Below are 15,654 nucleotides of genomic sequence, written 5' to 3'. Positions count from 1 at the left end.
TCTATCCCTGTTAGATCCTGGTTAGAGGAATCAAAGTCCAACCAAGCCAGTCATAGTGATTTGAGACCCGCAGAACATTGAGCCAAGTAATTTCGCCAACATTTATGAAACGGATGGTTTTGGAATGTGGCCTCATAACTCCTCAGCAAGAGGATGAGACGGCCCTTCTGCCTTCTCTGTGAGTGTGTGTCTTACGATAGGCTGTTGTATTTACTCATCATTATTAACCAAAATGGTGCCCATTTCTCCAGCAGCCATCGGGAAAGGAAAGGTGACTTTTGGTGCCTGGTTCAGCTGTATACTGCCAATTTATGCACACTTAGATTAACACACAAACGTTGGTTTTTCTGTCATGATGGGGAATTTTGAGGTCAGTAACATTATTTTTATTTAATTTTTTGGTAACCATTTTGCTTAAATGGTTAGGTCACCAAAAATTATCCAATAATTTACTCACCCTCAAGCCATCCTATGTGTATATGACTTTCTTCTTTCAGCCAAACACTATCTGAATTATATTTAAAAAATATCCTAGCTCTTCCAAACTTTATAATCGGGGGTGAATAGCAACTGAAAAGCCCAAGAAAAGCGCATCCATCCATCATAAAAGTAATCTATACGGCCAGTGGGTTAATAAAGTTCTTCTGAAGTGAAGTGATGTGTTTTTGTAACAAAAATATCCATATTTATAACTTTATACACTATAATTACTAGCTTCCGTCCGCAAGTCTAGTTCCGGCAACTCTGACCCAACCACTGATCTATATAGAGAACTGGATTGCTCATGACATCATAAAAAGTGAAGCCGCCGCGCCGCCATATTGGTATGCCCTATTAAGCTCACACATTCTGTTGAATCAATAGGAAATTATATGATTTTACTGAAAAAACATTGGAGACACCGTTTTTATATCTGAAGTCTCCCTGTACATTCTTACACCACAAACGTCCTAACCATGAAAATGATTATTCATTCAAGTCAGGAATTTCCGCTGCTTATTAAAAAGTTTCATTCATATTCATTAAAGTAGTGAACATCAGCTTGGCGGACAGACGAAACACTTCAGCATATGTATTACAATTACAAATGTCAAAGTGCGCATTCTGAAATCGTAATAAAGATTTATGCCTTGTAACCTGAAATCGCCTTGTACAGTTGTGTTTATGTATTTATGTCATGCTGTATTGTTGTTTTTATTCATACAGTATGCTAACTGTAAATCTTTCAACAATGATTTTGTTAACAGCATGCATTTCGAAGCAGTTAATGATTTAAATGATTATTAAATGAATAATTTATTCAACAACATGGCATACATAACACTTTACTCATATGGAAACTGTAAAGCCATACATTTGTGCTGTCTTTAAGAGTTTGAAATGGATTGCTCAATCAAGAAATAAAATACATGCATCATAACTTTTTCAGACAGATAACGCTGACTGCTTTATTTCCGAGATGATTCATGGTGATTCATGGCTTTGGGTGCTCGAGCCCCTGCCCTTTTTCAAAATGAATCAAAAGTGCCCCTCTCAGACAAATATCCACGATAATATCGTGGTCAATAAAACTAAATAAACGTGATTATTATAACATGACAATGTATACAATAGTAACGAACGGCTCACAAGTCGGATAATTTCTGTTGAGGCGTTGCCATAACGCGTTGCTATGGGTTGCGTGCGTTTTGATTGACAGCTGATTTTCCTCTGTTCGGAAGCGGCTCTCGAGCCAAATATGGTCCTTTCAGAGAGTGTGTGGCCTTACGGGAAAAAAAGTAAACCAATATTTTTTTTCATCCATAATCAGAGCTAATGTGTTGATTTAATTACAAATCTATATATTATATATTTTAAAGTATTGCACAATTCACCAATGCCCGTTTGTCATGTATATACACCAACCAATCGTGATCCGGCAAAGCAAGTTCAAATTCCATTGGGCGATGTGAAGTGGAGCGGTAATGTTCTGTTCTTGTTCATAAATCGGTTGAAAACTACATGGACAGACGAATTAATGTTTCGGGCTATCCGTATGTGCGCGCGTGTACCGAACGGTTATGCATGTAATCTATAACAGTTAACAGTCGGCTTGTTTAAAGCGCGGAACACACTTCAATCCGAGTTCCCACACGAACATATTAAGTATTCAGTCCATTTTATCACGAAATTCAAACGATAAATGCAATTTTTACGCTCTATTATGTGACGTGACAGATAGACGCGTATCAGTTCAACTTCAAGCGGCAGCGCGCGGCGCGCGAGTGAACGCGATCATCTCTTCCTAAAGAAATGAATATCTAAAGGTATGTTGTGGATACATTACAACTTACTGAAACGTATCATATGTTGTGTAATCGCTCCATCGGTGTTTCAACCGCGGAAAGACAATAAAACAGCTTGTAAATAAACAATGTCATGTAGAATCACATTTACCTCAGAAGTCATTCAGTGTCCACAGCTGTGAGTTCACTAGAGAGATTAACTCTTTCACTGAATAACGTTACATGCACTATATTAGCCCATATATTCTTTATATTAGCCTATATATATTCATTATATACCACTTAGCCTGTTATGTATGTTTAAATAAACCTGTCATGAAAATTACAGCCACTAAATGATTATATTTCAACAAATAAATCAAAAAATAATAATAATTAGATTTAGATATTATTGCAAAAACTGCCTTATGTGAAGCTTATGAGTGTTGATTATTATATCTAAAAATAAATAGCAAATGAATTTAGGCTAATAGTTTGGGCTCTGTTGTTAATCTTTAATAGCAATATGTAAGGGCTCCCTATATAGTTTACAGCATTGTCTTTAAGAAACTTTTAGTTATAATTGAATTCATTTAAGGACAGACACAATTTTTTTTTTATTAAACCACTGTTGAATAAAAATTAATAAAACGCAATTTTGTAAAACTGCTGTACCGAATCCGTACCGAACCGTGACTTCAAAACCGAGGTAGCCTACTTACACCCCTAATATATATATATTTACATATTGCCCCTTTTTTACATCTGAGCCCCTGCCTCTGAAGAACTCTCTGCACGGCCCTGTTAACTACTATGTACTTACATTAAAAAAATAAGTACAATGAACTTAATTGTGTTCATATTGTATTGTAAAACTCTTGCTGATATTGAGGTGGGATACGGGTAAGGTTAGGGTGGTGGTATGGGTAGGTTTAGGGTAGGGTTAGGTGTAAGGGAAGTGTCAACAGTGTAATTATAAATGTAACTGAAAGACTGTAAAAAGCAAGGCCAGATTGTCTGGTGGAGGACAAAGGACACTTTTTTGCAGACGACGTCACGCTGAGTGAATAAATTGAGAATGGCTCTAATTTACATGTATTTCCCTTCCCCTGAATTTCCCCCATTCTATTCCATTTCATGCTGGGAGATCACCGAAATATACCCAAAATCTATTGGATTTAATGTCAATTCTCACTTTAGAGTATTATATGTGTTTGATATCGTTTGAAATGTCTCAGTGCGACTGGTACAAAAATCTTGTCCCCACAGAAGTATACAAGAAGGTAATAAGAGTTTTTAGAGCTTAGAGATATTTTACATATTATGATGGGTGTGGCTTTTGGAGCCATTTGGTCTCTTCTTTCAATCCAGGCGATTCCATTTAAATTCCCTTTGTTATCAGATGTTTCCATTTGAAAGAGGTTTCGGTTTGGTCTGAGCTACTTACAGCGATGTGGCAGAGAGTTCGGGGTGCAATACTGTAGCGAGGTTGGCATTATGTAATATTCAGAAGTCAGGTATCAATATCTTATTCTTTGATACAGAGTATTATATACTCTGTACTCTGATTATATACTCAGAGTTAATCAATTGTTACATTCTTGATCTATTCTGAATTACTCTGTAATTATTAACTATATCTCTAGTATGGAACGGTATAATTGCAACAAAAGGTTAAACAGAATGATTAAATGTGTGACTAACTATTAAATATAAATGACCAAACAACCAATTGGCATTTTACCTAAATACGAGATTACGTAAAATGGAGTCAGATTAAAGATAAATTATAATTAAATCCATTCTGCCCAGCTGAAAACACCGAACGCACAGCAACCTTCAAACTGCTATCGTTACCGTCCTTGGAACGAAATTTGAGCGAGTCTTACATAACTACAGAAATTAATTACAGATGTAATTACATGCAGGTATTTTTTTAAATGTAAGTACAATGTAAAAACATGTAAATGCATTTTTATCAAATTATTTATTTAAATGTTATTACATAGTAGTCAAGGCCACCTAATATAAAGTGGGTCCACAATTACAATATATGACTTATCCTCTCCAAAAAGACCATAAACATTACAGATAATATCTGAAGTAACTAATCATTTCAGTGGGATCAGTGAACCCAATGCATGACATATTGACAAACGCGGAAGCGCAGAGGATAGAGCAAAACAAAACACTGGCCACGAATTAGAAGTCTAAAAAGAAGTCTGTTGGAGGAGCTTGAGTTTGTTGCCCAGCACTATTTGTTTGAACCGTGAGAGGCATCTGTTCTCACCTAAGCTGTTGGGGAAAGTTACTTTGAAAAGTAATGCATTACAATATTGTGTTACTCCTTTAAAAAGTAACTAATTGTGTTACTTATTAAGAAAAGTAATGTGTTAAGTTACTTTTGCATTACTTTTTCTGACCTGGGCTTGTTTGTTTGTTTGTTTGTTTTTTTATATAATACAAAAGTTCTATTTTTGGGCAAAAGTAAAGACCCTTTAACACCAAAATTGAAATAATAAGCCTCAGGCTGAAGGAAATGCAAATTCATGCCTTTACAGTAGAGGGCGCAGCTCAAACAAACCTTTCAGCTGTGCTGCCCTTCTGGATCGCAGAAGAATAGGATGCAGGAGAAAAAACACTTACTTCACCAATAAAACCAACAAATCGCCTCTGCACTTACGATTTTTCTCAACATAGGGACAAGAGAGCTGTCAGTTACATAACTGAAGTTACTTGTAATGCATCCCCAACACTGATTGCAACAATAGCATATCTTGGTTCTGTGAAGCATGGCAAAAGCAACCCTGTGCGTCCATTTTCCCGCTTAGGTCTCTCCAATGCTGGAAAGCTTTTCTAATATTAATGTGGGTCCTAAAGCTCTTACCTGATCATAACCCTTCTTTTTCCAGTGATATCCCTCTGACATTTTCTCTTTTGTAAAGTCTCTCAGTCATCTCTCTTTCTAGTCTTTCTTCAAATCTCCCTCTTAAGGTCCTTTCACACTGGACACGATTTTGACTCGTGAATAATTTGCGTGATGGTTTTATTTTTTGATCAGCTGTTTGTGTAATGAGTTCCACACCGAACGCGAATATGCTGCGGCGAAAAAACTATGTTTATTTTTTTTTCGTCGATTTTTTTTTTAACACTCGCAGCGACAGAAAAGGCTCCAATCACATACAAGGAAACAAAGGTCACAAAATGTTCAGTTGATGTCATTAGCTATTCAATCAACATTAAGGCTGTAGGCTACAGACAACGATATCATAACCTTTTGAGTTAAACCTCGTTGATTTTTTTCTAACCTAATTGTGTCCGCGACTATGGAAAGTGAATGTGTTTCCATCAAGTATTGTGGCACTTAAATGTTTACATTGTGACTCAACTGGAAACAAACCTGCTCCGTCAGATGCGGTGCTACTGTCTCTCTCGAGCTCCACATATTGTCCCACGGACATTTGAAGTAAGTGCAGAACCGGCCATGATAAAGTTTTAGCTCCTGTACAAGATTAGCATACTCCCCTTCAGACTCTCTGTTCTTTAAGACTGGGTGCACCCAAAACCTTCTTCTCTGTCTTTTAAATCAAATGAAAAGCTCATCTTCACTGGATGATGAAGTGTCCGTGTTTTCTCAGCTGTCGCCGCGAATGTTTTGGAATGTTGGAGCTCTGAAACGTCACAGATGTCGCAAACTCGCGTTGCAGCTGATGTGAATGGTTTTGACGCAAACTATTTGCACACAAAATATTAGTTTTTCCCCTTCGCTTTTTTGTTACGCATCCAGTGTGAAAGGGCCTTTACTCACTCTCTCTCCTCCTCTCCTCATGAGTGGACACACCCCCTACTGCTGATTGGCTACAGGTGTGTTGTGGTGCTCGGTCCGATCCCCTTTTATTCAGAAATCACTTACGGCACCTTCAAGACATTTAATATGATTATCACATTATTATCTTTGCAGGGACCTTTGATTATTCTCCATGACACAGACCAGCAATCACACAGACACTTAAGTGAGGACATACCATAGATTTTTGTTTATTTGAGGACATTTCCATATGTGACATCAAAAGAAGGTGTTGTCAGATCTAGTTTATTCTTACACTCTTACAAAGCAAACCCACACTCACATGCAGTTATACCTTCAATCTTTCGCCTTAGATAACAGGGTGCTGTTTTCATCTTGGGCATCTGTAGTGCCCTGTTAAATGTGAGAGAGCCAGTGTTGCTTTTATCTTTTCATTCAAAGGTAGAAACCGATAGAACAACTGAAAGAGATGAGAAGATTGTGGGAGCCGAGATAAACCCACAGAAATCTTAAGGCATGGGATATTTAACCGTGACCGGAATTGACGTGCCTGAATATTGTGGTCAACTGTTTGTTTTAAACTATAACTCAAGATGATACTTATACCAGAACACAAACATTTCACAGAGAGTCAAGGTCGGCTCTACCAAATAAAATATTTCCCTAATATTGTCAGATTTCACTGTCAATCCATTTCAAATAGGCTATACCTTGTCTTTTGCTCAGATGCATTGCATTGATTTTGGTAATGTGAAGTTCACTAAGGTGTCTTGAAAAGATCAATTCCCTGTTCTTTTCTCTGCTCTCCATCACTGACATAATCTTTTTTTCTTCTGTCAGGTATCGGACAGGTGTGATTACGTCTACGTGAATGGAAAAGAGATGAGGGGACGGGTCCGAATGCTGGTGAACTTCACGTACGGTTACCTGAGGGCTCAGCTGGAGGTGAAGGTCTGGATTCCCAAACTGCCCCTGCACATTGAAGTTTCAGATACTGAACTCAGTCAGATCAAAGGCTGGAGGATTCCCGTAAACAGTAACGCACAGAGGTACGAATCTTTGCGATGGATTGAGAGAATATTGAGTGATCGGCACTCACCTTGCTTCTGCATACGCAGTGAAAACTCAGCAGATTTCCACAGAAATTAAAACACTTGTCAATCAAAGTTCAGCCTTTAGTGTGTTTGTGATCTGTTGTTGCCAGGGTTTTCATCTGGGGTCTGTGAATGTACAGGTGGTCTTTGGGAAGATATTTAAAACCGATATAATTTTCGGTCTGTAGCAAATTAGCTCAAAAGGGAAATATGAGTAATTAATCATAACTTGTTATGATTAATTATGAATATTTGGATCAGTTAATCTGACACTTAACTGAGGACATACCATAGATTTTTGTTTGTTTGAGGACATTTCCATATGTGACATCGACAGAAGGTGCTAACACTCTTACAAAGCAAACCCACACTCACATGCAGTTATACCTTCAATCTTTCGCCTTCATCTTGGGCATCTGTAGTGCCCTGTTAAATGTGAGAGAGCAAGTGCTGCTTTTATCTTTTCTGATTAACTTGATGTAGCTAAATTAATATTACAATTATTTTATCAGTTCGTCCAACGAACACCCTATTGATTATTAATTCTAAGAAAGGATATTTTTCATGGCCACAGAAAAAGAAATCTTTCCTAGTAGGTACAACGCTCAGAGCGTGTGACAAGACCATAAATCATAAAATTGATGTTGTAGCCAGCAGAGGATCAGAACCAAATATGTATTGTGCACAATTTTTATGAACTAAATCACGAACACAACTAATCTAAACAAAACGCATACACACAATCATACATACATAAGATGGAAAGTGACAGAATGAAACCCGAAAACGGAAATGAAGCTATGGAAAAGAGTCATTAACCATGAAAAGAACCATCAGCTTGTTATTTTCAAAGCACACCGTTAAGAGGATTTTACTGCTTATCGTAACCCTCTGTTTAGTTAAAATATGAAATACTTGCATTGCCCATTGCAGTTGAAGCAGTTTCGTAAGTTCCTGATTTGATGGTTCTGTGAGTCGATGGTGTTGAAGTTGCAATTGTTTGGTCCACTGGTGGAAAAGTGGCTTATTTGTGTGTGGTCCTAGTAAACCCTACTGTGGGGACCAAATGTCCTAGTGATACCAACAATTCTTGAACTTGTGGGGACATTTTTTTGGTTCCCATGATGAGAACAGCTTATAAATCACACTAAGTAATGTATTTTGAAAACGTAAAGTTTCAGAAAGTTTTCTGTGACGGGTCGGGTTAGGGGATGGAATTTACAGTTTGTACAGTGTAAAAATCATTATATCTATGGAATATCCCCAGAAAACATGAAAACCTCTTCGTTTACATATGTAACCCACGCCGCGTCATTGAGTTACACTGGAATGGGAACTGAGGCTGAAAATCCTGCAGGTAGAAACTTAAAAGAAAAGTTAAGAAAATGCTCCAACAATTACTTTAAATATGTGTTTGGCACAGAAAAAGAGATATTTATCCCTAGCGAGCAAACTTTCAAAATGATCAGATAATTGAAGACAAATTACAGCAATTTTCAGCATAAACCTACAGAGTATTTTCAGGATAAAAACTTATTTTAAAAAACTTTAAAGGGGAAAATGCACAAAAATCCTGAGAGGGGTGCAATGCGAAGAATGTGAGAATCCCCACACAATCACAGAGAAACAAATCTTACCAGCAGCTCTGGAGTGTGAAACCATTAAACAACTCTGTTGGGCAGTACAGTAGTGCCGTGAATCCATGATAGGACAAAAGATGTGATATAAAAGAATGTGTGAATATGAAATCATTGGACACTGTTGAGCTCCATTGAGAAACAGTAACACTACAATTTTCGTTTATTTCATTAACAATCATTATATAATCATTATTAGAGCAGTAGTTCATATTAAGCATTCATATTAATTTCATTCAATTGTAAGTTCACATTCATATCTGGGAGTATGAAAATATAGGTTGTTATAGTTATTAATTAAAGGTATCTTAGTATTGATTTGGGGGATCCTTGGGTTTGCTAAAATTCTGGGTGTGGTGTCCGCGAATCTGTAAAAGTAGGAAAACCTTGAGTTATGAAACAATCACATTAGGGGGTTGATCATTTTAAACCTATTGCAAATGCTCCTGGCTGCAATTTCCCAGCATGCACCTATAATATTTAGTTGTCATTCGAAACTGAAGTATGGGGATACATTTCACCACTCTCCTTATAACCCACAGGGAAGCTTGGGCTTTTGAATTCAAAATAGAATAAAGTCAATATATAAGATTTCCTGGAGGTATGGAGGCAGTTTCCTCTACGTCTCCATTTCTCTATGTCCCATGTGGAATGATTCACATTGCGTGTGAGAAGCTGAGAATACAGAATATAAAATATGAAGGTATAATTTGAAGTTCCCGATGGGTTGCTCTGGGTGTACATGTATCAGGTGGATTGGGAATCCAAGGGAAGCTCTAGAGACGGTTACAAAACTGATTCATTGAGAGTTTGAGCAAAGCCAGACGGGAGATCCCGTATATTGTGTGGCGGGATTCCTTCCCAAACTTCTCTACTCAACTTTTCGACAGCATTAGTGAAGTACCTGACATGTACACTGTCGACTTTACTTTTTTTTAAAGTATGTAGGCAAAATATGCAGTTCAGCAGACTGACAGTGCTCTGGGATGAAGAGTGTGCTGACAGTGATGCGTTCTTATCCATTTACTTCTGCAAAATATCTCATTTAAAAAAGTGAGTCTCTATTTTGACTTGACTTCTTTGCTGTGGGAGACCCCCAGAGTAGGTAGTGGAGGTTAGGGGGGATTTGACCATATGTGGCGGGCCCCCCTATGCATGACATCCCTACTTGTGGGTGGGGCCCTGGCTCATGGTTTGCACCCTGGATTTTCGAGCCTGATCTCACGAAAATGCGTATAAATAATACGAGTGTGCAATCTCGTGGAATGTATACGGCAAAATGAGTTTTGGCGTGCATATTGTACGCCGTTTTTCGCATACATATGATACGCACTTTATGGCGTATTATACGTACGAACCCCCCACCCCCTACCCAAAAGCGTGTCATATGCACGCCATAAAGTGCGTATCATATGCACGCGAAAAACTGTGTAGCATATGCACGCCAAAACTCATTTTGGCGTATACATTCCACGAGATTGCACACTCATACTATTGATTCGTATTGTCATGAGATCGTGTTGGGATTTTCAGTGCACTGCTGGATTACGGTACTACCAAAATAACTAATGTTATACTGGTTTGTTAGTTGAAGAGCATGTTTTCATAATACCCTATTTTGTGGTTTATGTATGGATGCACATCATAAAGCAATTCATGCTAATGTGTTGCTCTACGTGTGTCCACAGAATGAATATTGGATGCTAGTGTTGTAGTACTCGAGACCGGTCTTGGTCTTGAGGACCATTTTTGAAGATCTTGGTTTTGTCTCTGTCTCGACCACATTTGTATTCTGTCTTGTCTCGGTCTCAGACTTTACAATGCATTTACAATGCATTTACAATGCAGGTCTTGATGCACAATTCCGATTTGGTGACTACTATTTTTTTGACGACCCGCTTACATCATCTTTTAAAAGCGACCCGTATCCGATATTTGCATTTACACTATACAGTGGTGAAACAGCCGTTCTGACCCGAAAAAGGAAGTAAAACAGCGCGATATGCAATGGATGCAGACGAAATGATTACACTGTACAGTGTCTTCGCCCCAAAGGCTTAAAAGACATGAAACCTCCGCATTACTCCACTCTGTCGTACCTTCGTCTTCCATCGCGCCATTAGTGTCATGTGATCGCAGTTTGTGTCCACCTGAGTTGACGTCATTCGCCTCCGTCCCTTTTTTCAATGACTTACGAATTACTGGGGAACATCCGATTTGACCTCTTACATGGCAGATGCAAATGCAAGTATCCGAATCATATCAGATTTATTACCACATATGAGTGAGACCTGAATCCGATCTGAGTTTTTTTTTTTTTCTGCTTACACGTTCACATGTCTCATCCGATCTGTCCCACATGAGAGTGAAAAATCGGAATTGGGTCACTTGAACCATGCAGTGTAAATGGGGCCTGAGAGTACTATATTGTTAAATTGATATTACATATATATAACTAAATTACTAAATTTAGTTACGATATTATATTATTATTATTAACTACGATATGACCAAATTGCCAGTGCATGGTGTGATTTTCTTTATTAAAATCATTAATGTGATTGGATGTAAAACTTGCTGCTTCAGATGCAATCAAAAACTTATTTTTAATTTGATTCATTTACCCTGCTGGTTCAGAAATTAATGAGGGATTGTGTCAAAAAGGTCACCAAAATGAATGCAAATGCCCACAAAATTCAAGATATTGTTGCAAAAAAGTACTTGTATGAGATGTTTTTTTATATAATGTGATATAATTAAGCAATATCACAAGAGAGCTGTTTTCACAAATTTGAGCATGACACAAACACAAAGCTTTTATACAAACATTCAGTATTTAAAAAAAAAAACATTATTTTTATGCATTTGTAATTTACCAATTTAGATGCATCTGTACCTCTGCAGTGCAAAGATGAATTTTGTTGTTAATGATTTCATATGATTTGTAACAGATCTATATTGTGTCTTATTCTAATTATATTTATTGATTTTTTTTTTTTAAATCAGGCGGTAATGTAGATCTTTATGAATTTAAGGAGTGCTGGTCTTGGTCTTGGTCTTGGTCTTGGTCTTGGTCTTGGTCTTGGTCTTGGTCTTGGTCTTAGCCTTGGTCTTGAGTTGGTCTCGCCCTGCCTTGGTCTTGATCTTTTCTTGGACTCAACACACACTGGGGCCCCACTTTATATTAGGTGGCCTTAACTACTATGTACTTACATCAAAAAATAAGTACAATGTACTTACTGTGTTCAAATTGTATTGCAAAACACCTTTGCTGAGGTGGGATACGGGTAGAGTTAGGGACAGGTGTGGTGGTATGGGTAAGTTTAAGGGTAGGGTTAGGTGTAAGGGAAGTGTCAACTGTGTAATTACAAATGTAACTACAGATGTTAATTACAGATGTAATTAAATGCAGGTATTTTTTTAATGTAAGTACAATGTATAAACATGTATGTACACAATAAGTGCTTTTTATCAAATGATTAATTAAAATGTTAGTACATTGTAGTTAAGGTCAACTAATATAAAGTGGGTCCCACACTGGTATTGATCTCAACTTGGTCTCGGATTAGGTGGTCTTGACTACAACACTATTGGATACCAATTGCATATGCTTATTCCTTTTTTTAACATCAACCTCAGGGCCGGACTGGCCATCTGGAGCACCATGAGTTTTCCCGGTGGGCCACTGGACAGTGCCAGCCTGTAAATATATATGAAGAACGAATTATAGAAAATTTACATAGCCTATATCAGCCCAGACGTATGGCCCGTGCTGCCCACTTGTGGCAATACCGGTAACTACTTTCACTATCATTTGAAAATGATTCGTAAAACTCAAAATATAATTTTCAAACTTTCACTAAAACTGGCAACTTTCATATTCAAGTATTCCAGTGTTAGGAAATTGTCATACACTAAAATAAAAATATAATTTGCTAATTAGTTCACATGCATTATTTTACACACATGTTTTTTTTAATGTTTTTTTAAAGGCGGCTGAATTTATTGATCAAAAATACAGTAAAAACACAAAATATTAAATATGAATACAATTTCAAATAGCTGTTTTCTATGTGAATACATTGTAAAATGCAATTTATTCCTGTGATCAAAGCTGAATTTTCAGCAATCATAACTCCATTCCTCAGTGTCACTTAACCTTTCAGAAATCATTCTAATATGCTGTATTTTTCATAAACATTAGAATTTTTACACTCTTTTCCACAATTGGAGCTCTATTCCATAAAATGACAGGAAATGTCAAGCTTCTGAAAGGACACATACTATAACCACTAGAAAGGCACCATAAAACAGTCTATACCAGAGCATTGTGTTATATGGACTTATTTTATGGTAGGTATTGAACTTTAGTTACAAAAAACTTATTTTTTAAATAAGTATGCCAGTAATTCATTGATGTTAATAAGCATTTCAATAAAAAAAAAATTATTTATATTTCTGTATAAATAGCATTTATATTTTTATGTCAGTAAGTGGTGTTAAAAATTGCTCTGTGCATTAGGGCTGCACAATATATCGGAATTATCGATATATCGCAAATGTACATATCGCGATATGCATATCGCAACGGCACACAATATCTTAATACATTGTGAAAAGTGTATGTTTTAGGTCGACGCATATAGCAGAGAATAGACTGGGTACACAACTGTTACTTATGTGACTTGCTTTACGTTAAAAAGAGTTATTAAATGCAATAACTTGCGAAAAACAACTCCTTGCAGTCTCGCGCTGTCTGCTATCTGACACACACTCCGAAACGTGCGTGCAAGCCGCCTCTCTGAAAGCATGTGATCCCTTCAGTTCTGTTTTATGCCTTGTTACACACTTGTACTGTCAAATACACACACAGTTATGTCAAAATGGCTGTCTTGACGAGTATTCATGTAAACACAGTCGGTTATGCTTTAAGTGAACGATATCAGTTGGGGAAAGAAACCGAATGCGTGTCAACAGGATCCATGCATTAGGTCTTAAAGTGACAGCCTGCTAATACAGTAAACCTATAGCTGTCTTTCAAACAACAAAAGAAAGAGAAAATAACTCAGTGCTCTTGGCTGAATAACCTTTGTAGCTTTATAATGGATCCGTGTATATTAAATTAATGTGAACACTACTGTTTTTGGTTCTTATTTTTAATAACAAAGATCAATTAAAATAACAAAAATAATCGTCCACCCCTAGTTCAGGTGTGTTTGTTTACCTGGATGTTCTTGATGTTAAGTTTTAGGTTGATATAACTATATATTACCAAGTCAAGCAGAGTTTTTGATATTTCAATTTTGGCATTAATTTTAATGTTTGTTTCCATTGATGTTAAAATTATATTGTCAGATTTGTGACATAAATTTTTGCTAAAACACTGCTGGTCACTTTTTTTTTTTTTTTTTTTAAGCGATGCTTTCTTTTACCAGAAAAAAAGTGAAACGTGAAATGGTATCATTCTCAGTTTTAAAATATTTTTTAAAACATAATTTCAATAGATTTTACACACTTAAAGCAATATCGTATCGTATCGCATACCGAACATCGCATTATTTAACAAGGTGTTGCAGTTTTCTTCAATATCGCACAGCCCTACATAATGAGCTGGTAGGTTTATCGTTTATGTGTGTTGCAGACTGGGTGTGATGGGCCGCTTTGTGCCAGAAAGTCCAGGGCCACTTTTTTGCCCCAGTCCGCCCCTGATCAACCTCATGTTTTTACGTCAACCTGCTCATCACATGCACTTCTGTTTATGTGTGTGTTTCTAAGTGAAGTAGAAGTAGAAAAGGGGTTTGTGCATTTGACTCTACATGAATAGCACTCACATTAAAGGTCAAGCACTAGATTCCGTAGAATCGTTTTTTTTTTTTTTTTTTTTTTTTTTTAAGTAATCATATGATAAAACATGTGCAAATATATTATATACTTCAATTGATAACTCATATCCTACCTCATTTATATATACAGTATATGGATCTGAATAATTATGTAAACTTATGGGTGTATTTTTAAAGATTAATTAGCTAGTGACTGCCTAGCAACACCATAGCAACTACCCACAACACCCAAGCAATGCCCCAGAGACCACTCTGAACATCTGTGTGAATTAGTAAATACAAGGAAAGTTGTTAAGTCAATCCACATTTTTGGAAGAAAATGTAAAAAAATCTGTTTTCTGCTTATACCTTCAGACTGTGCTGTCTAATTTGTTTACTCATTTGAAATCTCTGTTCAAATTAAGGTGAATATAATCAGTATGTACTATGTAATAATGATTCTTTGGACAACACTAGTCAAATTGAACTTAAATGAGACAAGTGAGAAAGCCCTACACCAGCAGGATCTTCATAGCTGTGTCTCCAGTAGTGGGAGGTTGTCTGTCATGGCGGATCGAGTGGACTCTAATGAGGGGCCCGATTGCTGTCCTCCTGACAGCCTCAATCTCAGAGAGCACTAACAAGATGGTCACCTGATGCAATATTCTGATTCAGTGACAGAGCCCCAAAGTCCATTGTAATGTTGCAGTCCTGTGGCAATAATGCACATAGCTGTGGTGACACCTTAAGAACCCATTCACTCATAATGCAGTATTCATCACACTAGCACCCACACTGCTTGGTGTCACTAGTTCAGACAAACTTAGATTGAAAAGCCATACTTAAATGGTTATTAAATTGACACAACAGTCAGGTTCCAGATGTAAAAACACCATTTATTTTCTCCATAGCGAAATAGATTTTGAATGGAAACTTATAAACCTTTAAACACAGAACTACAGTGAGCTTCGAGGTTCTTAATCAATGGCATCTGCTTCTACTGAAGACTTCAGCACGCATTATTTCAGC

At 37.0% G+C, this 15,654-nt stretch overlaps 1 protein-coding gene across 1 annotated transcript in view; it reads left to right on the top strand.

Annotated features, from left to right (window-relative positions):
* LOC307132468 (transmembrane protein 132C) overlaps window positions 1-15,654 on the top strand; it is a 414,322-nt gene that overhangs the window by 376,213 nt on the left and 22,455 nt on the right. The window contains exon 6 of the mRNA XM_079826812.1: window positions 6,913-7,121. Coding sequence (XP_079682938.1) covers window positions 6,913-7,121 — 209 coding nt within the window. The remainder of the gene's footprint in view (window positions 1-6,912; window positions 7,122-15,654) is intronic.

This window comes from Gobio gobio (assembly GCF_949357685.1).
Source record: "Gobio gobio genome assembly, chromosome: 10".
NCBI classification, from domain to species: domain Eukaryota; kingdom Metazoa; phylum Chordata; class Actinopteri; order Cypriniformes; family Gobionidae; genus Gobio; species Gobio gobio.
The sequence above is the reverse complement of the archived record's forward strand: the minus strand, read 5'-3'. Positions and strand labels throughout refer to the sequence as shown.